This window comes from Sycon ciliatum, chromosome 2, assembly GCF_964019385.1.
Source record: "Sycon ciliatum chromosome 2, ocSycCili1.1, whole genome shotgun sequence".
In the NCBI taxonomy this organism is placed as follows: Eukaryota; Metazoa; Porifera; class Calcarea; order Leucosolenida; family Sycettidae; genus Sycon; species Sycon ciliatum.
The window spans coordinates 29,419,384-29,441,456 of NC_088644.1; the positions used below are offsets into that span (position 1 = coordinate 29,419,384).

At 45.0% G+C, this 22,073-nt stretch overlaps 1 protein-coding gene across 1 annotated transcript; it reads right to left on the minus strand.

Moving 5' to 3' along the window:
* Window positions 1-405: 405 nt before the first annotated feature.
* On the minus strand, window positions 406-8,043 carry LOC135809596 (uncharacterized). Its single transcript, XM_065322979.1, has 8 exons — window positions 7,604-8,043; window positions 4,861-5,033; window positions 4,254-4,376; window positions 3,886-3,987; window positions 3,305-3,418; window positions 2,564-2,647; window positions 1,360-1,402; window positions 406-988 (listed from the first exon to the last, which is right to left on the minus strand). Exons 1-8 carry the CDS (start codon window positions 7,770-7,772, stop codon window positions 984-986), a joined length of 813 nt encoding a protein of 270 aa, XP_065179051.1. The 5' UTR covers window positions 7,773-8,043; the 3' UTR covers window positions 406-983.
* Window positions 8,044-22,073: the final 14,030 nt, after the last annotated feature.

The window sequence follows — 22,073 nt, forward strand, 5'->3', positions numbered from 1 at the left end:
ATAAGACTAGTGGTTATGAACAGTGTTTAGTCGTAACCAGTCCTGATAAGATTAGTGGTTATGAACAGTGTTTAGTCGTAACGTGTCCTGATAAGACTAGTCATACTGTCATACAAGGATTAACACAAGACCGGGATTGCGGCTGAGGTCACTAAGCATCGTGCAACTAACAAACCTCCAAGGCGCATGCGCGAACAAACACGCACATTACACACACACCACACAAACATGCACGCACACACACACACACACGTTCACACACACACACACACGTTCACACACACACACACGTTCACACACACACACACACACACACACACACACATGTACATGTACAACTCCAGGTAGCCGTGATCTCGTACTCTCCTGTAAACCGCCTAGGTTCAGTTCAAACTTGAACCTAGCATAGTCTGAGAGCAGAAAGAGTATTTGGAATATCTGAGAGTTCAAATTTTACCAGTAATAATCTTTCCAGATACAAAACACCAAAGCTGAGGCAACAGCAACATTGTCACGTGTACGGAAACAAGAAAAAGCCTGAAACAAATACAAAGAATGGCACGGTCAATTGTACACGATAGTCAGCCAGCGCTGCACACTAAGAAATTTAGCTAGAGGGAAAACAGTTTCAAACAACTAGTAAAACTGGCTAAGTTCACGGTGCAGGCTGGTGGAGGACAACGATCAGCTATGATGTAATTAATTTGTTTACCAGAAGACAACGACAATGAAAATTTTTCACGAAATTTCCTTGTATTTGTAAAGAGCATGGCAAATAGAATGTATGGAACACATCCATCAGATATTGCGAGAACCAAGAAGCAAATTATCAACGAGAAGTCCGTTTACTAATTTCCTAAAATGCCATGCATCTAAACACAGACGTGCGCGCACGCACACACACACACACACACGAGTGGTAGACGTCACCCATCGTGGCTATGCAGACTAGGCTTGCCCGTCACAGCTGCTTTCACACTTCTTCAGTCTTCATGACAATTGTTCATGGAGACGAAACACAAGAGACGAGAACACAACAGCGTCCAGTTAATTTCAGCAAGTGAAAGAACAACAGGAATTACCACATTATGGTGAAAAAAGGACAACAAAATGTTACGAGTTATGACTAACTGTTCCAAGTGAATACCACATTTTAATACTTTGAAAAATCAATCTTGATCACAGGATGAAAAAATCAATCTTGATCACAGGATGAAAAAATCAATCTTGATCACAGGATGAAAAATACAGTGTTGACGACTATGATGACAGCGATGACGACAATGCCAAGAACAACATCGTTTGAGATGTGTTCTCTGTTGAAAGTCAACTATAATCACTCAACAGTTTATCCCTTACCAACGTCTAATGACAACACTATCTTCTCAATTTTTTTCTTTGCCTGGACACATAACAAAACACATAGTCAGTTCAATGAGTGCACAGGGTTGACAGCCTACACTATCGACTACACTGCTGACTACACTGCCCACTGTTATCTGATAGGCTACAAATGAATGAGGGGAATCAACAGAATGGTTTGCCAGATTCACACACATCACTGACAAAGACACCACACAGATCTGAACGTTAACATACGTGTACGCACACACTAGCAATAGAGAGAACAAGATACACAAGACAAGAAATTGGAAAACGAAAAAAATGAGAGTTTTTCGTTGGAGGAAACTGTAGCTATCACCAACACTCACATACCCCCATACCCTAAACACTCTCACAGCCCCCCCCCCCCCCACACACACACACCTACACCCTCACAGACTCCAACCCCTTACGCCATCACAGCTCCCCCCCCCCCCCCCCCACCTACAACCTTCACACCATTCCAGCCCCCACCACTACAACCACCACACCGTCCAAGCCAAGCCCCCCCCCTCCCCTGCCGTCCTCCCCCGCCGTCCTACACATCCTTAACCCCCCCCCCCTGCCCATACACAACCTCAGAGCCCCCCCCCCCCCCCCCGGCCCTGGCACCCTACACATCCTCAAAGCCCACCCCCCCCCCCCCCTGGCCCGTACACATCCCCCTGCCCCACGCATCCTCATAGCCACCCTCCCCTGCCCCTACACACCCTCACAGCCCCCCCCCCCCCCCCACACACAGGGTGGTGGCGTTGCTGCGGATGCGGAAAACTCAGCCTCCAGCCGAGGATCACGCAAACCGTGAATTTGTTTCCGTAAACATGTTGAAGCGTGGCAAGCGCAAGCTGAGTAATGAATATCCTTGCAAAGTGAGTGCTTGCCATGTTACGACTTCAGACATCACAAAAAATTCTGTCCTGGGTACAAGTCACATCTATCTTGCAGTACAAATTCAGGGAGCGAAGTGCATGTGTGTGTCAAAACCGACAACACACGTCAGTACACGTTAGCACGCAAAACACTGACAAGTACAGAAAATCAAAAGCCCGAGTACGCAAAACAGACCCAGCTGGTTGGCAGCTCTAGTTTCGTGCCAGTCGATGATTCAGCCATACTCCACCATTGTACACTCTACACACTACATACATACTCACTCATGAACTACAAAATAAACACATACCTTGTCAGCTTCATGCTGTGTGAGAAGCTGCACACATTCATCATTACCATAGAACTTTGCTACGTCCAATGCTGTGCAACCAACCTGAGTAGCACAACAACACATCACAAGCACAACAACAACAACAGATATACTCATTCAAAAAACGAAGAAATTTACAATCTCACGAAAATGAACAATGCAGCACAACAAGCACATTATCGACGATGAGAACTAGCCAATGACCTCTTGAAATAACTCACATGACAAACAACATCTTCCTCATTGACATCCCTGTCCTAGAACTGTATTCAAGCACTTCAATTCATTTCACTCTTCGAAAAATTTCAAAAAATGTAAAAGGAAACTATGAGGAGAAGGTAAAGACATGATCATCACAGCTCTTCGTCAGGAACAACTGCATGTCTTCCTTGTACTCGTTACAATAACAACAACTCATCACTCCTTACTCGTTCCAACAAACACAATCAAACACTCACTCCATTCAGAGAGAGAGAGAGAAAGAGAGTGAGAGAGAGAGAGAGAGAGAGAGAGAGAGAGAGAGAGAGAGAGAGAGAGAGAGAGAGAGAGAGAGAGAGAAAGAGAGAGAGAGAGAGAGAGAGATAGAGATAGAGAGAGAGAGAGAGAAAAAAAGAGAGAAAGAGAGAGAGAGACAGAGAGTGAGAGAGAGAGAGAGGCAGGACAGTTGAGAAGGACGAGTAGAAACTGTTCACTTCACAACAACACACAATCAAAACTTACCCAGTCAAGCAGTGCAGTATCCGAGGTGACACCGTCACTGTCATGTGACAGTATCACCTTGACAACATTGATCTTCTTTTCGAAGACTGCATCGTGCAGTGGAGTCTGTCGGAACTGTAGAGAAAGAGAGAATGTGATGAGTATTGCTATACAACCATTACACTAACTACTACAACCACACACCGACACAGACCTGGACAACTAGAACAACCACAACAATGCACGTGCACACATGAACACACATGCAGGACCACAGGCACATGAAAAAACATGAAGAATTACAAGTCATTGTGTGCACATGTGAGTCCACACCCATGGACACACATGCACACACATACACATACACACACCTGCGCACAAGAACACACGTGAGCCTACAAGATAACACAGGTTGTACAATGAAAATGTCGTTTCTGATGAACAGATGAGAGTGCAAACATGAACACACGTGGACACAAGGACATACGAGTACGAACGATGAACAGATTGTCTTACAGAAGACATACACACAGACATGTAAGAACTTACAAACTGATATTTCAGTTGAGACAACCAGACTCTAGAGTAACACTATTTCTTACCAAGCTCTCCTGTGCGTTGAGGCAAGCGCCGCGTTCGATGAGCAGTTTTGCTAAACGTGCATTGCCTGTCAATGCACAATGGTGCAAGAGTGTCCTGTTGTTCTGAACACACATACACACACAGACACACACACAGGCACCACATGCGCACCCACACACACATACAAACACACGCACACACACACACACGTACCCACACACAAACACACAGATGAACATGCAGTACATATACACAGGCCAGACACACCAACCAGGAAACAGACGTACACACAGAGACAGCAGCAAAGACGTACACATGCCAGTGAACCAGCACAGTATACTGAACACAGACAATATCTCTTGTCACAATCCAAAACACAACAACTTACGTCGGTCTTATCTTCTTCGTTGACATCAACTGACTTGAAGTGAAGAATATAGTCGACAAGACCTTGCATCATTTCATCACCCAAATGTTCACCACAATAGCAGAGAACAGCTATCATCGTGACCTATGTGATATACAAAAACAGAAGAAACAATTTGACAATTACAACAATGACAGCAACAATACTCTCAGTACAATGCCATTAGGAGTTAGGAAACCTATTGATTGACCTCAGAGGTCAAAACCAGTCAAATTGTCATAACTTTATTCCAACTTGAGAGAAGCTTGCAGCAATTGCACATCTTGTAATGTTATGTCACAGAAACAATTTCCACTGATCATCAGTCACTTGACAATGGTACAGACAAGAAGAAGACGGCGTGTCACCACTTGAACATGCATATACACATACGGGTACGTGATCACACACACACACGTACACACGGACACGCGCACGTGCACACACACACAGGTGCCTGCACCTACACAGACAGACAGATAGACACACACACATACACACACACACACACACACACACACACACACACACACACACCTACACACACACACACGCACATAAACACACATTACATCAACACTCTACTTACTCCTAGTGTGTAGGAGCATTTGCCTTCATGACCAGGTGGTGACAATGTAACTTTCTCTGCTCCAGTACTGTGCAGGAGATGAAGGACGTTGAACACCAACGCCCATATCTCATACATCGCTCGTCCTTTCTCAGAAACTGCATCAGCAAATTTCTTCACAGTTTCTTCAAGATCTGTACCGTACAAACAGACACAACATACGAATGATATTTTCACCTCTTCACTTTTGTTGGCACATGCACAGACACACGGTATGACGTCATAGTGATCACCCTTATTTGGACAGTGGCAAGTAATGACATTTGTCGCCACAGAGTACAGCGTGGTACAGGTATCCTAGCAACCATCATTCACAAACAAACGTCACAATAACCGTACATACAGCTATATATGGTTGTCAGTGACTGTAGCTGAAAGAGGTGAAGACGATCAATGAACGACATCACGGGGCGTCTTCACAACACACTGCAACACATGCAATTTACGTTCTTGAACAAAATTACAGAAACGACCGACAAATGTTACACCTCATTGCTACCACTGCCTACCACAACTCTCGACGAAAGAAAACTACTCCACGCCTCAACAAACAATCAATTTAGGTCACTGAATGGCCGTCACTTTGTGACACGAGACGAGGACAGAGACGAAGGTTCACGACAAACGGCATTCAAAAACAAAGGAAATGAACGACGGCAAAGCGTAGCTATTGGGAAGAAACCTGTTTTTACTCACAGTCTAGGATGGTCCCCTTCCGTCTCGCTTCCATTGATCCAAAGAAACACTACGAACTACTCCCACTCGACTAACTGAATTGCTGGAAATATTTCAATTGAAACTTTACACGACGAGGAAGGGCACTGCTGAAGTAAAACATCAACATGCAAATACTCTAGTCCAGTACCTATGGCTGAGTTTCAAAACCTCCTCCTGATGTTCCTTGGACATGAACAAGACTACTAATGAACTTCAAGGAACGGACGAAAGTCTTGACGAGCAACCAGAAAGTATTCAGCAGCGCGACGGGAAAATGTGAGGGATCAACTGACTGAACCTTTGAACTCTGACCTCTAGTTTGCTAGCGCTCTGTTGATGTATGGAACATTACAGACAGCAGTAGACTGTTCATAGTCTGATACAAAATGTATTACTGTGGATGACTGTAATCGGTACTAACTCTTTCTAGTGCAGTGTTCGCTAGGTACACAGCCTAGCCTACGTAGATCTACGTACACGCGTGTAATTGTTACGTCATAGATAAACGTCGATTTTGATACAACAATATACTGTAAATATACAAAATTTCGGCGCTGCAAAATTTCGGCACTTCACGATTTTTGACATTTCGGCGGCGATTTATTTTCGGCGTGGGGTAGAGGGCATAGTGTATACATGTATAGTGCGACAGATGCTGTGAAAATTTTCATCGGCGTTTTAATTTAGGCGTTTTGGGTCGGTGCCGAATATAGCCGAAATTAAATAGCTGCCGAAAATTTGTATATTTACAGTACACCAAGGACTCTACTTGTAGTCTAGCGACGTCTCACTCTCAGACATCAGAGTCATTGCTGCGTAGCATCTGTGTCTGCGCATAGCACTGGTGAGTAGATCTACTGGGGACTAGACCAGAGACACCACACAACACTCTACAGACCCGAAACAAAGTGCAAATTTGGAATCAACTAAGTGATCAGTACAGGGGCCTATGCAATGCACGGCCGGCCGGTCGAGATGACGACATGATCTGCTGACCCCAAAAACGGTCATACTGTGATCAACCAAGCCATGTGCAAGGGCACAGAAATCTCCACTGCCCAAACCAGTGGAATACAAATGCGACTATGTACCTGGTCTACATGTGGCATACAGTAGGCAAACTCACATTCATTCATACTCTCCTACGTGATCCACAATAGCTGACCTACTTTCTTGTCATGCTACTAGTAGTGCGACCACCACCCACTGCGTTACATCATGCTACACTGTAGTATGTTCTGGTGGGCCTAAACTGAATCCTATGCCAGAGCGCTTCTATCGCCAAAACAGTCTGACAATCAGCACAATTCACTCCATATTATTGAATACGACAGCGTTGCTCAATGAAATCCATTCGCCTCACTCAAGTACGCGCCGGACTTTCCGCAGCCCTAGACCTGCTAACACAGGGCTGGGAAATAATGCAAGGTGCAAACTTGAGTGACGTGACTGGATTTCATTGAGCAGCACTGTACGTGGAGTACTAGATACTTTTGACGTGGCATTCTCTTGAATTCTCTATAAGCAAGTTATACCGAAGGATGTACCCAGAGTGCTTGTGTTGCCTGATGATTGCGTAAGCATGAAACTTAAAGTAGCAGCAAACAAGCCTTGATTGTCCTTGTTGTTCTGTTGTATAAGCAAGTTATAAATATCTACCGCACACATCTCACATGCCTACTAGTGTGTGTTCAGACAATATCCAGTAGACGGTGGGAGAGAGAAAGAGCCACACGTCCATTCAGATGAGAAGTGATCTTTTCAACGCACTAAATGTCACCCATCACACACACACACACACACACACACACACACACACACACACACACACACACACACACACACACACACACACACACACACACACACACACACACACACACACACACACACACACACACACACACACACACACACACACACACACACACACACACACATGACATCACGCACACATACACGCGTACACGCCGGCACGCGTACTTACCTCGATGCGTTTTTGGAGCAGGAGCTGATGGCGTAGTTTGAGCGGCAGCGGCAGCGGCAGGTTGGGTTTGTGTGGCGTCGGTAGCACTAGCTTCTCGTGTCATTTCGCGTCCGTCACAGGACACGACAACATCATTTGAATGCAATGAGGAATGGAACCTGTACGGCATCTTGGCACAAGTCTTTAGTCTTAGGAAAAGCAAAGAATCAGTAGACAGTATGGATTGTACTACAGTGAATCTCAGAGAGACAGTGGAGGAACGACAGCATCTAATGTATGTGATTGAACAAGCGCAGCGTCTCCGCGGCACTTTATTCCACGCATGCGCCTAGTAGTCGCTCTAACGTGGCATAAGCATTCAGCTTAGACACTGCAACTGGTTGGTTGCTAGGAGGTACGTTGCGGATTGGTTGAATTTGAATAGGTTCGTTCTTTGGATTGTTCTTGACAACACGGTGTTGTGACAGGCTTGTGGCTGTGCAGAAAATGGATGGCTTGTACGACTAGCCGGAGTGGACTCTCTGCGTAGAGCAGCGACCTGACAAATCACATGATATGAACAGGTCGACATACAATTGTGCGAAGCCCATCCAGTCTCCGATTATCCTGGCACGTGATTCAAGGATCTTCCATCCCGCGCTGTGTCTGTGGTGACACCAAGAATCTACGTCATGCATAATCCTTGGAGAGCGCACCACATACAGTCCATGCGCCAAGACCGAAAAAGTCGTCTAAAAGTTGTACTTTTTATGCAGATTAGCCACTTTTCCGAGCTGAATATATTCAAATCTTCGTTGAAAAATTGTCAAGAAAATGTTAGATGTCTCGAGTCGTTTGCAATTTTCTCTCCATCAGTGCTCGTTTGCGGAAGTTTTGCTTTCCGGACACCTTGATTGGGCCTTTGACCTTATGGATGTCAGTTGTAGTGGTCGTTACTCATTGTCTCGACGTCGCTGGGAGTGTTCTTGGGGGAGCTGTCAAATATTCGTGAAAATCAGGCAAGTGGCAAAGAAAAATTCGCCAAATTTTTGGGCAAGGTAGTATGTAGATATCAATGCTTTCCTTTGACTCTCCACCGATGTGGAAACACTTCCAGAAGCGTTCATCGGTGTCCGGTTCTTGATGGGGTCGTGGTGGCCTCCACCGTTTGGAACAAAACAAAACCAATGCATTGTCTGTCGTCACCAGTAGGAGACGTATTACATGGCAAAGAAACACACCAGCACCCGTATTCACTCTTGAGGGGCCTGAGATAGAAGCCCACATCATCTTCGTTCAAATGACAAAGTTCTAACCAGGGTCTGCAGACCGCAATTTCAACGTCATTTTTGGTCCCTTGAAAAATGGCCTAGTCAATAGCCTATAGGTAGTTTATGCAGCATTGGCGTGTTCTTCGGGGTTGCAATCATGTTATATTCATCATGAACTTCTCTTGCAAGCTTCGTGCCAAACTGAAAGTTGTAATGTACTCTCAGGACAGCTTGAAGTAAGTTTCAATTCTCAGTGAAGTGCAAAGGTCTGAGTGGAACGAACTTTAAGCCGTGATCGTGAATGTCAATGGGAATATGAGCCAAGAGTCCACAACCCCAAGGGAAAGGTGTGATGGACTCTTAGTATGATCTGTGCACAAAGAACTGCAGTTGAGTCATTGTTTTAGCAACATGGCTGCGTTCTGAGTTTTAGCACATTCTTAGACTCTTATTGTACTGGAGTGTGCACTTTATAACACGTGTACATGTATAACAAAAGCTGAATTACAGAACGGTAGAAAATGATATGTCCCATTCTCAGCTTTGGTTTCTGGCGTTCTTTTAATTATTAGTATTTCGGGCTGCGTGTTCTTGGGCTCCGTGTTCTGTAAAGCGGAAGTTAAGCCTAAAATCAAATTTTCACCAGTTGTAATCTTCGGGGTGCTGAGTCGGATGGTCTCTGTCCAAGAAAGCTGAGACGCTCCCTTCCTCCTTTATTCCCAATCGAACTTGCGCACTTCCACCGAAATTGGGTGACTGCGCCCTACTAGATGAGGATTTGTATGCAAAATGTCACCAAAAGCGCCATTTCGTTCTTATAAAAGCACGGATGACCGCGATTGGCTCATAATTATGTTGTAGTCTTTTGGACGCTGAGTCGACTGGTTTTGGTCCGAAAAGGCTGCGATGTAGCGTTCGGCCCTTATTCCCAATCGAACATGGCTGAACAAGCGGTCACGTGCTCCTGCGTACACAAGTTACTTGGTCACCGCGCCAGCAGGCTACAACTTTCACACCAAGGTTCAAAGGTTCAACTCGAGTGATAGAAACTCGCTCAAACATGCTGTAAGTTGGAATAAGGGCCGAATGCTACATCACAGCCTTTTCGGACCAAAACCAGTCGACTCAGCGTCCAAAAGACTACTAGTACAACATATGGGCCAATCGCGGTCATCCGTGCTTTTATAAGAACAAAATGGCGCTTTTGGTGACATTTTGCATACAAATTCCCATCTAGTAGGGCGCAGTCACCCAATTTCGGTGGAAGTGCGCGAGTTCGATTGGGAATAAAGGAGGAAGGGAGCGTCTCAGCTTCCTTGGACAGAGACCATTGGACTCAGCACCCCGAAGACTACAACTGGTGAAAATTTGATTCCAGGCTTAAATTCCCCTTTAAAGCGAGGCTCTACTGTACATGTACATGTAATGTAAAGAACTAACTTGGTGTGCCCCCGTCAATTTCTACCTGTAAACAACTTCAGCACATACACCAGAATACAGTGCTGAACCAATTCAATTATCATTATCATGCACATGGACCACATGATAGTACATTCGACTGTCCCCCGTGAATTCCGCGGCAGAATATCAGAAATTCCGTGCAGAATTCTGCGGCTAAAAACAGTAAATTCTGTGCTAATTCTGCGAATCCTTCTCTATTCTGCGGCAATTCTGCAAGGAAAATGAGCGTAAAAACAGGTTGAATTTTCGCAACCCCACCGAAGTTTGTTGTCCCTATAAATTCTGAACCAAAATTATGCGAAATCCTGGTCGAAAAAATTGAAAGCTCTAAAATATACTGCCAGTTGATTATGAAAGTCACAAGCAGGTAAGTTTGGCTGTGAAAATACATTGAAAGTCTCCAGAAAAAGCAGTTTTTCTCTCTTTTCTGCAATATTCCGCGGGATTTTCTGAATTCAGCGGACGCTACTGGATTCTGCGGAAATTCTGCAATCCGCGGAATCGCGGAATTCACGGGGGCCAGATTCGAGCACAGGTATTCCCGGGGGGGGGGGGGGGGGGGCTTTACATTATTTCACTTGCAAACACATTGCACGTTACATGCACTTTCGATTCCTTCACTGTAGATCTACATAAGAAAAGGAACAAAACAGCCCAGCTGCAGCATGCATTCTTGATCAATAATCTGGCACACCCTGGGTTCAGTCAACCACATGGTACATGTACTGTAGCAACTAAAAGTGCTTATAGCCGAGACACAGGCAGGAAGTGCTATATGTGTGCTTTCTTTTCCATCTCCTTCACGACGAGGAAACTCAATACAAGTGCAGACTGCCTCTTTTACGGCCAAAGAAACACAGTGTATGGTGAAGAAAGTGTCCTAAGGCCGAGTAAAAGAAATAGCTAAGAAATAGGAATGGTAAAGCTACTAAAAGACTGGAACTGTACCCTTTAATTTAAACAACTTCCAGCTAGTATGTGACATACAAGTCAGTTAGGTTCAACACTATGCCAGTGGATGACAGGGCAGTGCCCAACTCCGATGCCAACCAGCCACGTCATGGACAGACGCACCAATGAGATGGTTAGGGATAGTCGGAGGCGAAAGTTAACCACAAGGAAGAACGGAGAAATTGTGTACAGCTACAAACAGGATCCGGAAACACAAGCTTTCGGTCAAAGGGAATGAATTCTACACGAGCATCATTCCCCATACTTCACAGTCTAGCCAGCACCAGCTTTTACACACTGAATGCCGGCATAAGATAGAGTGACCAAATTAGGACAACATCACCAGGCCTGGCAATCAAACAGAAGATTGTTGTCCATAGACTGTTGTCCATATTCAAGAGCCACATGGATCTGTATGCAGTGACCATGACCATGATACTTGATAGGCACTTGGGTACCCATATGTGCACAGAATATGATTGGAAAAACCTCAACCAAGACAGAGGCACTGAAAATCTGTCTCCAGTGGCTTGTTTAAACACGGCTACGAATCCCACCAGACCAAACTCACACAATCCACTACAAACGAGCTGTAAATGGTCAGCGTGCTGTGTTCGAAACGCTGGACCACGTTCCTCGGCAAAGGAAAAGACGGGTGTGCACGTACTCTTAACCAGTTCAGCCGTGTATGGGATGTGACAGTATTGCCTGTGACCGAACAGCTTGCAAGGAACGAGACAATCCCTCTAGTAACTGCATATGGCACATTTCACAAGGCATATCCTTGGCCTGAGAGTACACCATGACGATTGTTCCTTCATTTCTCTGACCAGTTGGGTCCACACTTGAGGTCCATAATCAAGATGGAGAGCAGCCAGCTTGCTCTATAGGAACGCATGCGACAATGTTCAGTAGACGGCATAATCCCGACTCCTGCATGGACAAAAACAAAATGAAAAGCCACAGCAAGTCATAAGCATTTGTTCAGTGTGAGGAATTATTGATCAATGACCGAGTACTGTAGAACGGGTAATTCTAGCTACTATTAATTTTAGCGTTTTCCCATTGTCAACCGGTTAGCGACGTTTTATTTTAGCGATTTGCATTTTTCTTCATTGTACACATTTTGATACTGCATTCTACTACTGTATGTACAAACCATCACTACCGTGTACTATGAGTGCTAGTACGAGAGAACATCATAAAACATGTGCTAACTAGTACCAAGAGTACATAACCCCCCAGAGTGTGCAACGCCTGATGCAGCTCTGCATAGGGTCTTGGTCGAGCAGAATCGGATCTTTGCGTCATAATACCGTACACATCTGAGGGGAACCCGGGGAGTCGCGGGTACTCTTGGATCAAAAACAATGGTGCCCTGCCTCGAGACCGGCCTTGCGCTGGTGTGGAGTGTACGCATGACATCAGAAGATCCGATTCCGCTCGACCAAGACCCTATGCAGAGCTGGATCGGCGTTGCACACTCTGGGGGGTTATGTACTCTTGCTAGTACTACTAAAGTGCTGGCAACTGAAATCCGACCCCCAGGGGGTCGGATTTCAGTTGCCAGCACTGTACTAGTATTACTACTCACGGATCACCAGTGCACTATTAATGTCTCAACGGATTAGCGACTTAAAACTTTAGCGAAAAATGAGTTGATCGCTAAATTCGCTAGGGTTTTTACGTCGCTAAAGTTACCCGTTCTACAGTAATCGGTATAATCGTTTCAGCCCTACTTGTACAGTGCGTATCGGTTATAGCGTGGTCGTGTAAAAGAATATACTGCCTACAAGAATGAACTCTCATGTTTTCATAATCATAACATGGATTTCAAGTGCACATTTATTCTTAAAAGCAATTTTATCGTACAGTAGAATATATTGGTCCTAAGAATGGACTTTGTGTAGCAAAACATACCAGATTAGTACAAAGTATATCGCCTGTAGTAATAACATCCGTCCAATGCAGTTCCGACCTGACTCGCGTTGGGTTGTAGTGCTACAGGTTCAACTGTTGTGGTCATGTAACTCATGTTGCATAGCCAGATGGTAAGCCTATGTGACTATGACCAGCCGCATGCACAGTAACACTACATTGCATGTACGATGATCTTCCTGACTCCGCGTACATGCACGTGATATGTCACACTTGATTTATCGTGTGTAAGAAATATCGGAAATAAGAATAGAAAGTCGTTTTTCAAACACCCACGCTATAACCGATGCCTACTGTACTTCATAGGTGAACCCAATCGATCCCACGGGCCACGACACGCTGATACCACAGGGTCCACCATATGCCATCTTTACAGGGTTTAATGCGCAGCTTCCACATTCCATACTGGTAACACAACTACAAGCACATGCGCCTCTATGTGAGACCAATCGACCTGCAAAAGTAACAAATACGGCAAAAGCGTGTGTATAAGCGCATGGGCCATTACGATATGGTCCTCTCGTCAGGGTCTGTTCACTGCAGTGCAGGAATATCTCAACAGGAATGTCCCCACTGTGTTGGTGATGTGCAAGCGGCGTGGGTCGGCTAAGAGTGCAGTATGGAATGGTGGAGTGAGTTAATTCACCGAGAAACGATGAAGGTAATAATTGCGCCTGCCGAACACCATGAGACTCCAGAACATGTCTTTGTCTATGGAATAATTAAGAGTGCATACATACTTATTTAATTCTACCCAACTTCCCATGACTACCATGTATGAACTGCGAAATCGGGTGAAGAGCCTCAATGGACATCGCTCTGAGCTACAATTTTGACACTCGTTTGCAGCTGATCTGAGAACGCAATCAGCCTTTTGAAGTGTATCTGTTCACATTCAAAACACCCATTAATATTTGTAACATCGTAGATAATTGTCCTCAAGTTTACGAGAAGAAAATCAGAAATCCATCAGCCATACTAGTTTTCGTGATTCTCGTGTATTGGCGACTAGGGTATTAGGAAAAATTCGCCAAATTTTTGGGCAAGTTACTATCAAGACAATTTTTGCTTTATGAGCAGCCTAGGACAATGGACTATACATACCTGAGGTCTGGGCGGTGTCCGGTAGTTCTTTTTTCGTTCTCACGCCATCAAGTATTTTGGCATCCAAAAATCATAAATTCTGGACGACGCAAAATTGAGAAAAGTGGCTCTGCTGCAACATGACGGACAAATCTCTGGCGGAACGGCTTCCAGATTTTGTTTAGGGACTATCCTAGCCCTCAGCAGGCCAAGTTACAATAGCATTCATGAAAGTCTTCCATGCCAAATCGAAGACGATCAAAATGGTGATTCTGCTCAAAATTGGTCCCAGAAAAAGTCGAAAAAAGCGGCGTCGTCATCTTCATTTTGCATAAAGATTCGGGTCATTTTTGGCCCTTGGCGCATGGACTGAGTTGTGTTCCTTGTCTGGTCTAGTGTGCGTGCCTTGAGTAGGTACTAGGTATGTGTGAAGTACTACATGTAGTAGTACTAGTAGTACGAAGTAGTTCGTGCAATGCATGTCAGAAATGGTATCAAAGCATTCGTACTCGGACTCAAGTGCTAGAATCGGAGCCCTCCGCGCTAGCGCGCGTCGGGCTCCGATTCCGCACTTTCGTCCTCGTACTCATGCTCGATTCCATACGTATTATAGCAATAAAAACTGCTTCATGGCAGTTTTCTAAAAAAAGTTATTGTGTTCTAGTCCATGGCCCCCGTCTAAAAAGTAAGAAATTAACGAAATGTGATAGCCGAAAATTAAAATTTCACACAAAACCTCACAATAATCACAACACTTGAAATGCTGCTTTCAACACGAAACTTGTACTGCACCAACAATTGGCAACATGCAGTCATGCATGCATAGGAAAGAGGATCACGAGGGGAAAAGGTCTTCTACATGTAGCTTTTCATTCTGTGTGTGATTATTGTGAGGTTTTGTGTGAAATTTTAATTTTCGGCTATCACATTTCGTTAATTTCTTACTTTTTAGACGGGGGCCATGGACTAGAACACAATAACTTTTTTTAGAAAACTGCCATGAAGCAGTTTTTATTGCTATAATTTCTTTTGTTTTTTTCTGTCAGTGTCACCAATCAATGGAATGCCCTATATCTATTCAAAATTTAATAATAATAATAAATGATGGCCTTCACATCATATCAATACCGTATTATACGCAGTGATGGGCAAGCCTTTTCTTGTAGAAAATGGCACTAGCATGTTCTGCTGCGAGGAAACATGTGAATAGTGGTGGACCGTGCTTATACTTTTTTTATACGGAGGTCATTCTGTGCATGACTGCATGTTGCTGTAGCAGAATTTCATTTATTTAAGATTTCCCCACCCTCGATCAGATTAATTTGAGAAATGTAACCAGGTGCGTGTCGCAGATGTTTTTGTTGATTCTGTGTGTATAATGGTTTATAATAATGGGTTATCGTGATAAGGTCATCCTGCATCATATTGCACTGAAATCGTAATCCTGTTGATGTCGATACAACTTTTGGAAGTAGTTCAATGACTTCAAACTGTTAGTCCACGATTTTCTAAAACAACACAGCAAAGGAGGAACAATAAACATGTATTAAAATGTGAACAAATACATTGTTGAGTCCGACACCTCGTTCCAACAACTACACTGATCCTGAGGATAAAAGGGGCAAGGCTATGGTTGGAGGTACTGAGAAATAACAAGGCACTACATAATAATAAAATCTTACACATCTTTTGGTGAGTATGAATGATATCCAGTCGAACCTCTTTAGGACGAACACCAAGGGACCGATGGTATTTATTCTGTGAGTTTGTCTTAACCTATTTTATAACCAGTGAATACAATTATTTCTCCAATAGACATACGAATAGATTTCTTCTACAGCGAAAGATTTTAAGCCACAACAACTCATTGACTCGTCTCGTATGAAACAAATGAGTCACTAGAGAGGTTTTGCAAAACGAAAATGCGTACAAACTTTCGTTCTACGTCATGAAGTGCGAAACTTCGCACGAACTTTCTCAACTTTGGACGCGAAACTTGCAGAGAACGCGAAATGAACTGTTGTACACATTTTCGTGAGATCGGGTCATGGCGTACGTGCACTTGGCCCGCGCAAACCACGAACATGTGCAGAACGCAAAGTTTGTGCAAAAATTCGTACACACTTTCGCAAGGACTGTCGCGAAACTTCGGTCGAATTTTCGTTTTGCAGAACCTCTCTACTGAACCCTTCTTTAGCAACATGAGGGCAACTGAAACAACAACAGAGAAAGTACGATACATGTACAGCACATTCTTCCAGGCACTACAAACAGATTGCAGATCGTAATTCTTGCTTTTGGCGGCACGAAACTTTATTTTGGGCAGTGCAATCTCGGCGGTACTCACAAATAATAAATCAAACAGCCCAGACTCGAGTAAACAAATCCAGTCATACAAGTACGATATCTTCACGAGATGAGACTGCATCCATTGGCTTGTTTCGTATGAAACAAACAAGTCTACTGAACCTCTCCACAATGGAGATTTTCCCTGATACGCGAATTTATTTTGCAAACTCGGCCAATGGGTCCTTGAACCTTTCCCTCCAGATTGGGAACTGCCAACGATAGTATGCCACTGACCAGTGCCTTACTTGTAACATACAAATGTACATGTACAATGAATGTGAGTATTTCGACAACACATCTAACATAAGCCTTACCATCAAGAAGGTGAACTCGCGTTCTTGGCACACTGTAGACAAGGGCAAAGAGATAAAAATGGATCTAAATCCAAATAAAATCAGCACACGTTTCCGTACATGAAAGGGTGAGCATAAGCAAAATTAATGAATCGAAGGAAATCGGTCAACTCAGAGATCACCTGTCATCGAGTATTCCGTAAAAGGAGACCTCGGCAGCGGAAAAAGCTAAATTTAGAAAAGAGATCCTGTCAGCTTTTCCATTATTTATTGCATTCCGCCCAAAATCAGCACACTTTTCGTAAATGAAAGAGTCAACACAAGCAAATGAATCAAAGGGAACTGGTCAACTCACCTGTCATTGAGTAATATTCCGCGAAAGGAGGTCTCAGCAGCGCCGAAACGAAATAAGCCAGGCCAGGAGACGAAATATCCGAAACAGCTCATACAAGAAGCAGTTCCAAAGGAGGAAGTTCCTCGCGCATGCACATCCGAACACGGACTGCACTGCAAGCATGCAACACAATGTCTGCCGTGCACGTGCACAGCACGCGGCGCCGGCTACCACCCGTTGGTAGATCTAATACCGAGCACCTTACGTAGAGACTTACGTAGCCTAAGTGAAATACCGAGCACCTTACGTAGAAACTTACGTAGCATAGCGGTGTCGTTTTTCTTGCTATGTGAACACAATAATAGAAAAGCTGACGGGATCGCTTTTCTAAATGTTTGTGGAAGGAAACTGGCATGTTGAAGTTTGATCTGAGGCCAGAGTCAATCGAACTGAGCCACTCCTTTGTGTTGACCCATTGCCTCCAAGTTGCCCAGTTTTTCGCTTCAAATCAGAGGTGGCTCCAAATCGGAAAGGGTTTAGAGTGCACGTCAAATTCACTCTTAGTCTGAAATTAGGTAATTGCTATCGCTCCACGACGGCCAGTACAGAATAATAATAAGCCTTGTGTGTGCTTCTCCATTAGTTTCGATTGGTATGCGGTGCTTTATTGGCGAGAGGCGAGCCGCTGTTTACCTGCGACAAGAAGTTGATTTTTCGAAAGTCGTAAAAATCAACACGTCAAAAACTCACCTGCTTGGTGTGGCGCTTCTGGTCATCGCAGAGCCATGAAATTTTGGCTCGGAGTATAAGTTATAACACATCGTAGTCTCACTGTGACATATGTTTTCTAATCAAAATACTAAGAGAGAAAGTGAATATGGAGTCCGTTCCGGTTTGCAACCTACCGGTATGTCCTATTTGAAACCGTCGCCTTCTACACTCACTCAGCGATCAGATAGACTCAGGCTCGCCGCAGTGCTCAACCCGACTGCAGCAGGCAGAGTGTGGCGCAGACTGTTCAGTGCTGTCCAGTGGCAGTGGCCTGGTTGAGGCTAGACTAGAGTCTAGAGTCTAGTGCATGTGCCACTCCACTCTCCAGTGCATGAACCCGCGATGAAGTACCGCGTGCGTAGATCTACCTACCATACCTATGTACGCGTAGATCTATACTTGGCATTGGCCGGATTTTTTTGGCGACGACTGTGTAGTATCGGAACCAGAGAGCTCGAGAGGGGGTCTATGACTCCCTGGTCGGAACGTAGATCTACATTGTACTTTAGATCTCTTTAGCTGTAACTCAGACATGGCGAGACGCCGCATGTCGGACGAAGAAGTGATCCAGTCCATTATGCCATTTATGGACTCGGACAGTGATGACTGGAGCTGAGATGCGGACATAGCCATGCGCGATCGTGACGGAACAAATTTCGCGGACGTGTCTGCCGTGGTGGATGTCGTACCTACTGCCGTGGTCGCCTTGGACGGCCCTGAGGATATCGGAGATGTCGATATCGAGCTTGAGCAGGGCGCAGCAGCACAAGTAATAGTTACGCCAGCGCAGGACGCAGACACGAACGCTGATCATGAGGAAATATGTTTTGATGCAAAAACTTCAAGTGTGTACAAGGTCGGACCAGACAATTCTCCTGCCTCATGTCGGCCGAAGAAGTGATCCAGTCCATTATGGACTCGGACAGTGATGACTGGAGCTGCGATAGTGAAGACGATGACTCAGATGCGGACATAGCCATGCGCGATCGTGACGGAACAAATTTCGCGGACGTGTCCGCGCCGTGGTCGCCTTGGACGGCCCTGAGGATATCGGAGATGTCGATGTCGAGCTTGAGCAGGGCGCAGCAGCACAAGTTACGCCAGCGCAGGACGCAGACACGAACGCTGATCATGAGGAAATATGTTTTGATGCAAAAACTTCAAGTGTGTACAAGGTCGGACCAGACAATTTTTCTGCAGCACGTGACGATGCAGCTTGGATGACAAGAATGACAAACCTACTATTCCTGAATTCTCTTCACGGCCTGGAATCCCAGTACAGCCAGCAGATGATGCCACAGCATACTGGTTTTTGAACTTATACTTTGTACATGTACTGTAATTCTGGCAGCTGCTCGTCACCGAAACGAACCGGTATACGGCGCAGTGCATAGCCCGTTCCACGGCCGGGCCATTTTCCAGCCTGCGTTCCTGCATACCAGTGACAGGGGCAGAGATGAAGATATTTATTGCTCTGTACTTACTGAGTGGTCTGGTGTACAAGCCCCAAATGAACCTATTATTGGAGCTCTGACGCTACCATCGGCGCACCTGCATTTCAGGCCCTCACTGTGATGCCCAACCATTTCCAACGCATCGTGCAATGCCTGCCCTTCACAAACAGTGAAGCCGATAGCCAGGATGACCGTCTGATAAAGGTAAAGCCATTATTTGATTTACTTGTGGGCCGCTTCAAGCACGTGTACAGACCTAAACGCAGTGCTGCCAAAATTTAATAATTTTCGCCCAAAATCGGACACCGTTCATCGCCAAGGCTGGCCACATGGTGCGAATTTTTCTCCTCTGCAATATTTTCCGGAGAATTCAAAATACCGCCCAAAATACCATGGAAATTCGCTTCGTTGCCATGGTAACTGATCTTGCACACCGAAGTAATCGGTTGCCATGCCTGAATTCTGTAATCCTAGTAATGCATGAGCGTGGTCACACACTGTACAGTGTACATGCCCTCGTACTTTGCACTTCCACCGCCAAGCGCTAGCCTTTTAGAAGCACATGACAGTGATTTGTGCCTTCAGTTGCGCTGAAAAAAGAAAATACAGGACTTCTGAATAGGAAAGTACTGATCCCTGGCATTTTTGGCTACTTTTCGAGCGTTTCCTTTTTCGGACCGGTTTTCGGAAGAGCCTTCAAAAATCGGACACTGTCCGAAAAATCGGACGGTTTGGCAGCACTGTTTAAAACGCCAGATGTATGTGTTGGTGAAGAACTGGTTTTGCTCTAGTGGTGTACTGGGTACCTGGGTACCCGCTCGTTAATCTCAGGTACCGGTAGTAAAATGGTACCCGTTTGGATTTCGATGATCCAGTCAGTACGGAACAACACTGCTGGGATCGTGCATTCCAGGCGGGAGTCAATTATTTACAACTCCACGCTGGATGTCTGCATTGTTGTTGCATTTTCGCATCTAGTAGATCTACCTCTCCAACTAACGGACACAAATCAATTTGAGAATCACAATGTGATATCAATATGCAACCTGTTTTGATGAGATCTCAGTGCCCTGTGGCACAACCCTCGTAACAGACACAAGTTCAGAATTTCTCTTGTTGAATAGAAGGTGTTCTTTATTGATCTGTCCCTGTTCTCGGCAGTTGTGTGATTATAAGGGAAGGTTTACAAAGTGAGTCGTCCATGTAAGGAAAAGCGTACTTCCTCCGCGTCATCGAAATTGTCGCAGTTTGACTAGTGACTTGTCACTTGTTACTGACAACTCCATAAGCTAAGCCATTCAAAACTTATTACACAGTATGACAGTCTGAAGCCTAGAGTAACGTTCCAGGACAGTTGGACTGAGAGTTTTCATGCAGAGATGAAGTCCTCGTCGTCGCTGATGTCAATGGACGCAAAAATATCGTTCCGAAATATTTCAAGGAAGGTTGAAAGTTGGTCGCGCCTCATCTCAAACGCTTTGACTTTCTCCACGGGACAAGAGCTGCTATGCTTGTCGTCTGCTAGCTCTGGATGATTTCTACTTCACCACCAACGAAGCCTAGTACTTCCTCCGCGTCATCGAAATTGTCGCAGTTTGACTTTTGATATAAAACGGGTTTTTTACTCACCAGCACTCGTACCAGAGGCAAGGAATCGGACATAGGCGACGGTCATCAGTATAGGGTGACGGCAAAGTTCTATTTTCTGTTATTGGAAGCTGGAATTTTTGAACTAGACGCAATTTCTTCGCTGATGTCGCTGCGATGGTAATTTCAACTCGCTGAGATCAGTCAGGCGTTGCAGCCTGCACATTTCTCGTGCTTATGGCCATTCACTCAAGCCTCATCACTGTTTTACCTTAGCTGGGGTGAGAATGACTTCGTGGAACAAGTGGCAGCGCTTGGAAAAACATCGAGGGGTCAGCAAGCTAAATGCCTTCACCAGCGATAAAATTTGTCGCTCTGGCCGAGACACTCAGTACATGATTGTACCTGCAAGAGCCGTGTAGACTCTACACGTAGTGCTAGTGTCTGTACTAGTGATGCACGCGCAGGTGCCGTACCATGATACCAGTGAATCAGGGCCGGGCCGGCAGTGATGCTGAAAAAGAGTGCGCGCTGGACGTCATAGTACACTTACCTGCATGAGCTGTGACCACACAGCTAAAATAAATGGGCATGCCGCGGCTAAAAAAAAGTTCATTTCAAGATCGAGGTGATTCCGCCGACGGTAATCAACCGACCTCGCAACGATCGTGTATTCTTACTAGGCTTCGTTGGTGGTGAAGTAGAAATCATCCAGAGCTAGCAGACGACAAGCATAGCAGCTCTTGTCCTGTGGAGAAAGTCAAAGCGTTTGAGATGAGGCGCGACCAACTTTCAACCTTCCTTGAAATATTTCGGAACGATATTTTTGCGTCCATTGACATCAGCGACGACGAGGACTTCATCTCTGCATGAAAACTCGCAGTCCAACTGTCCTGGAACGTTACTCTAGTCTTCAGACTATCATACTGTGTAATAAGTTTTGAACAGCTTAGCTTATGGAGTTGTCAGTAACAAGTGACAAGTCACTAGTCAAACTGC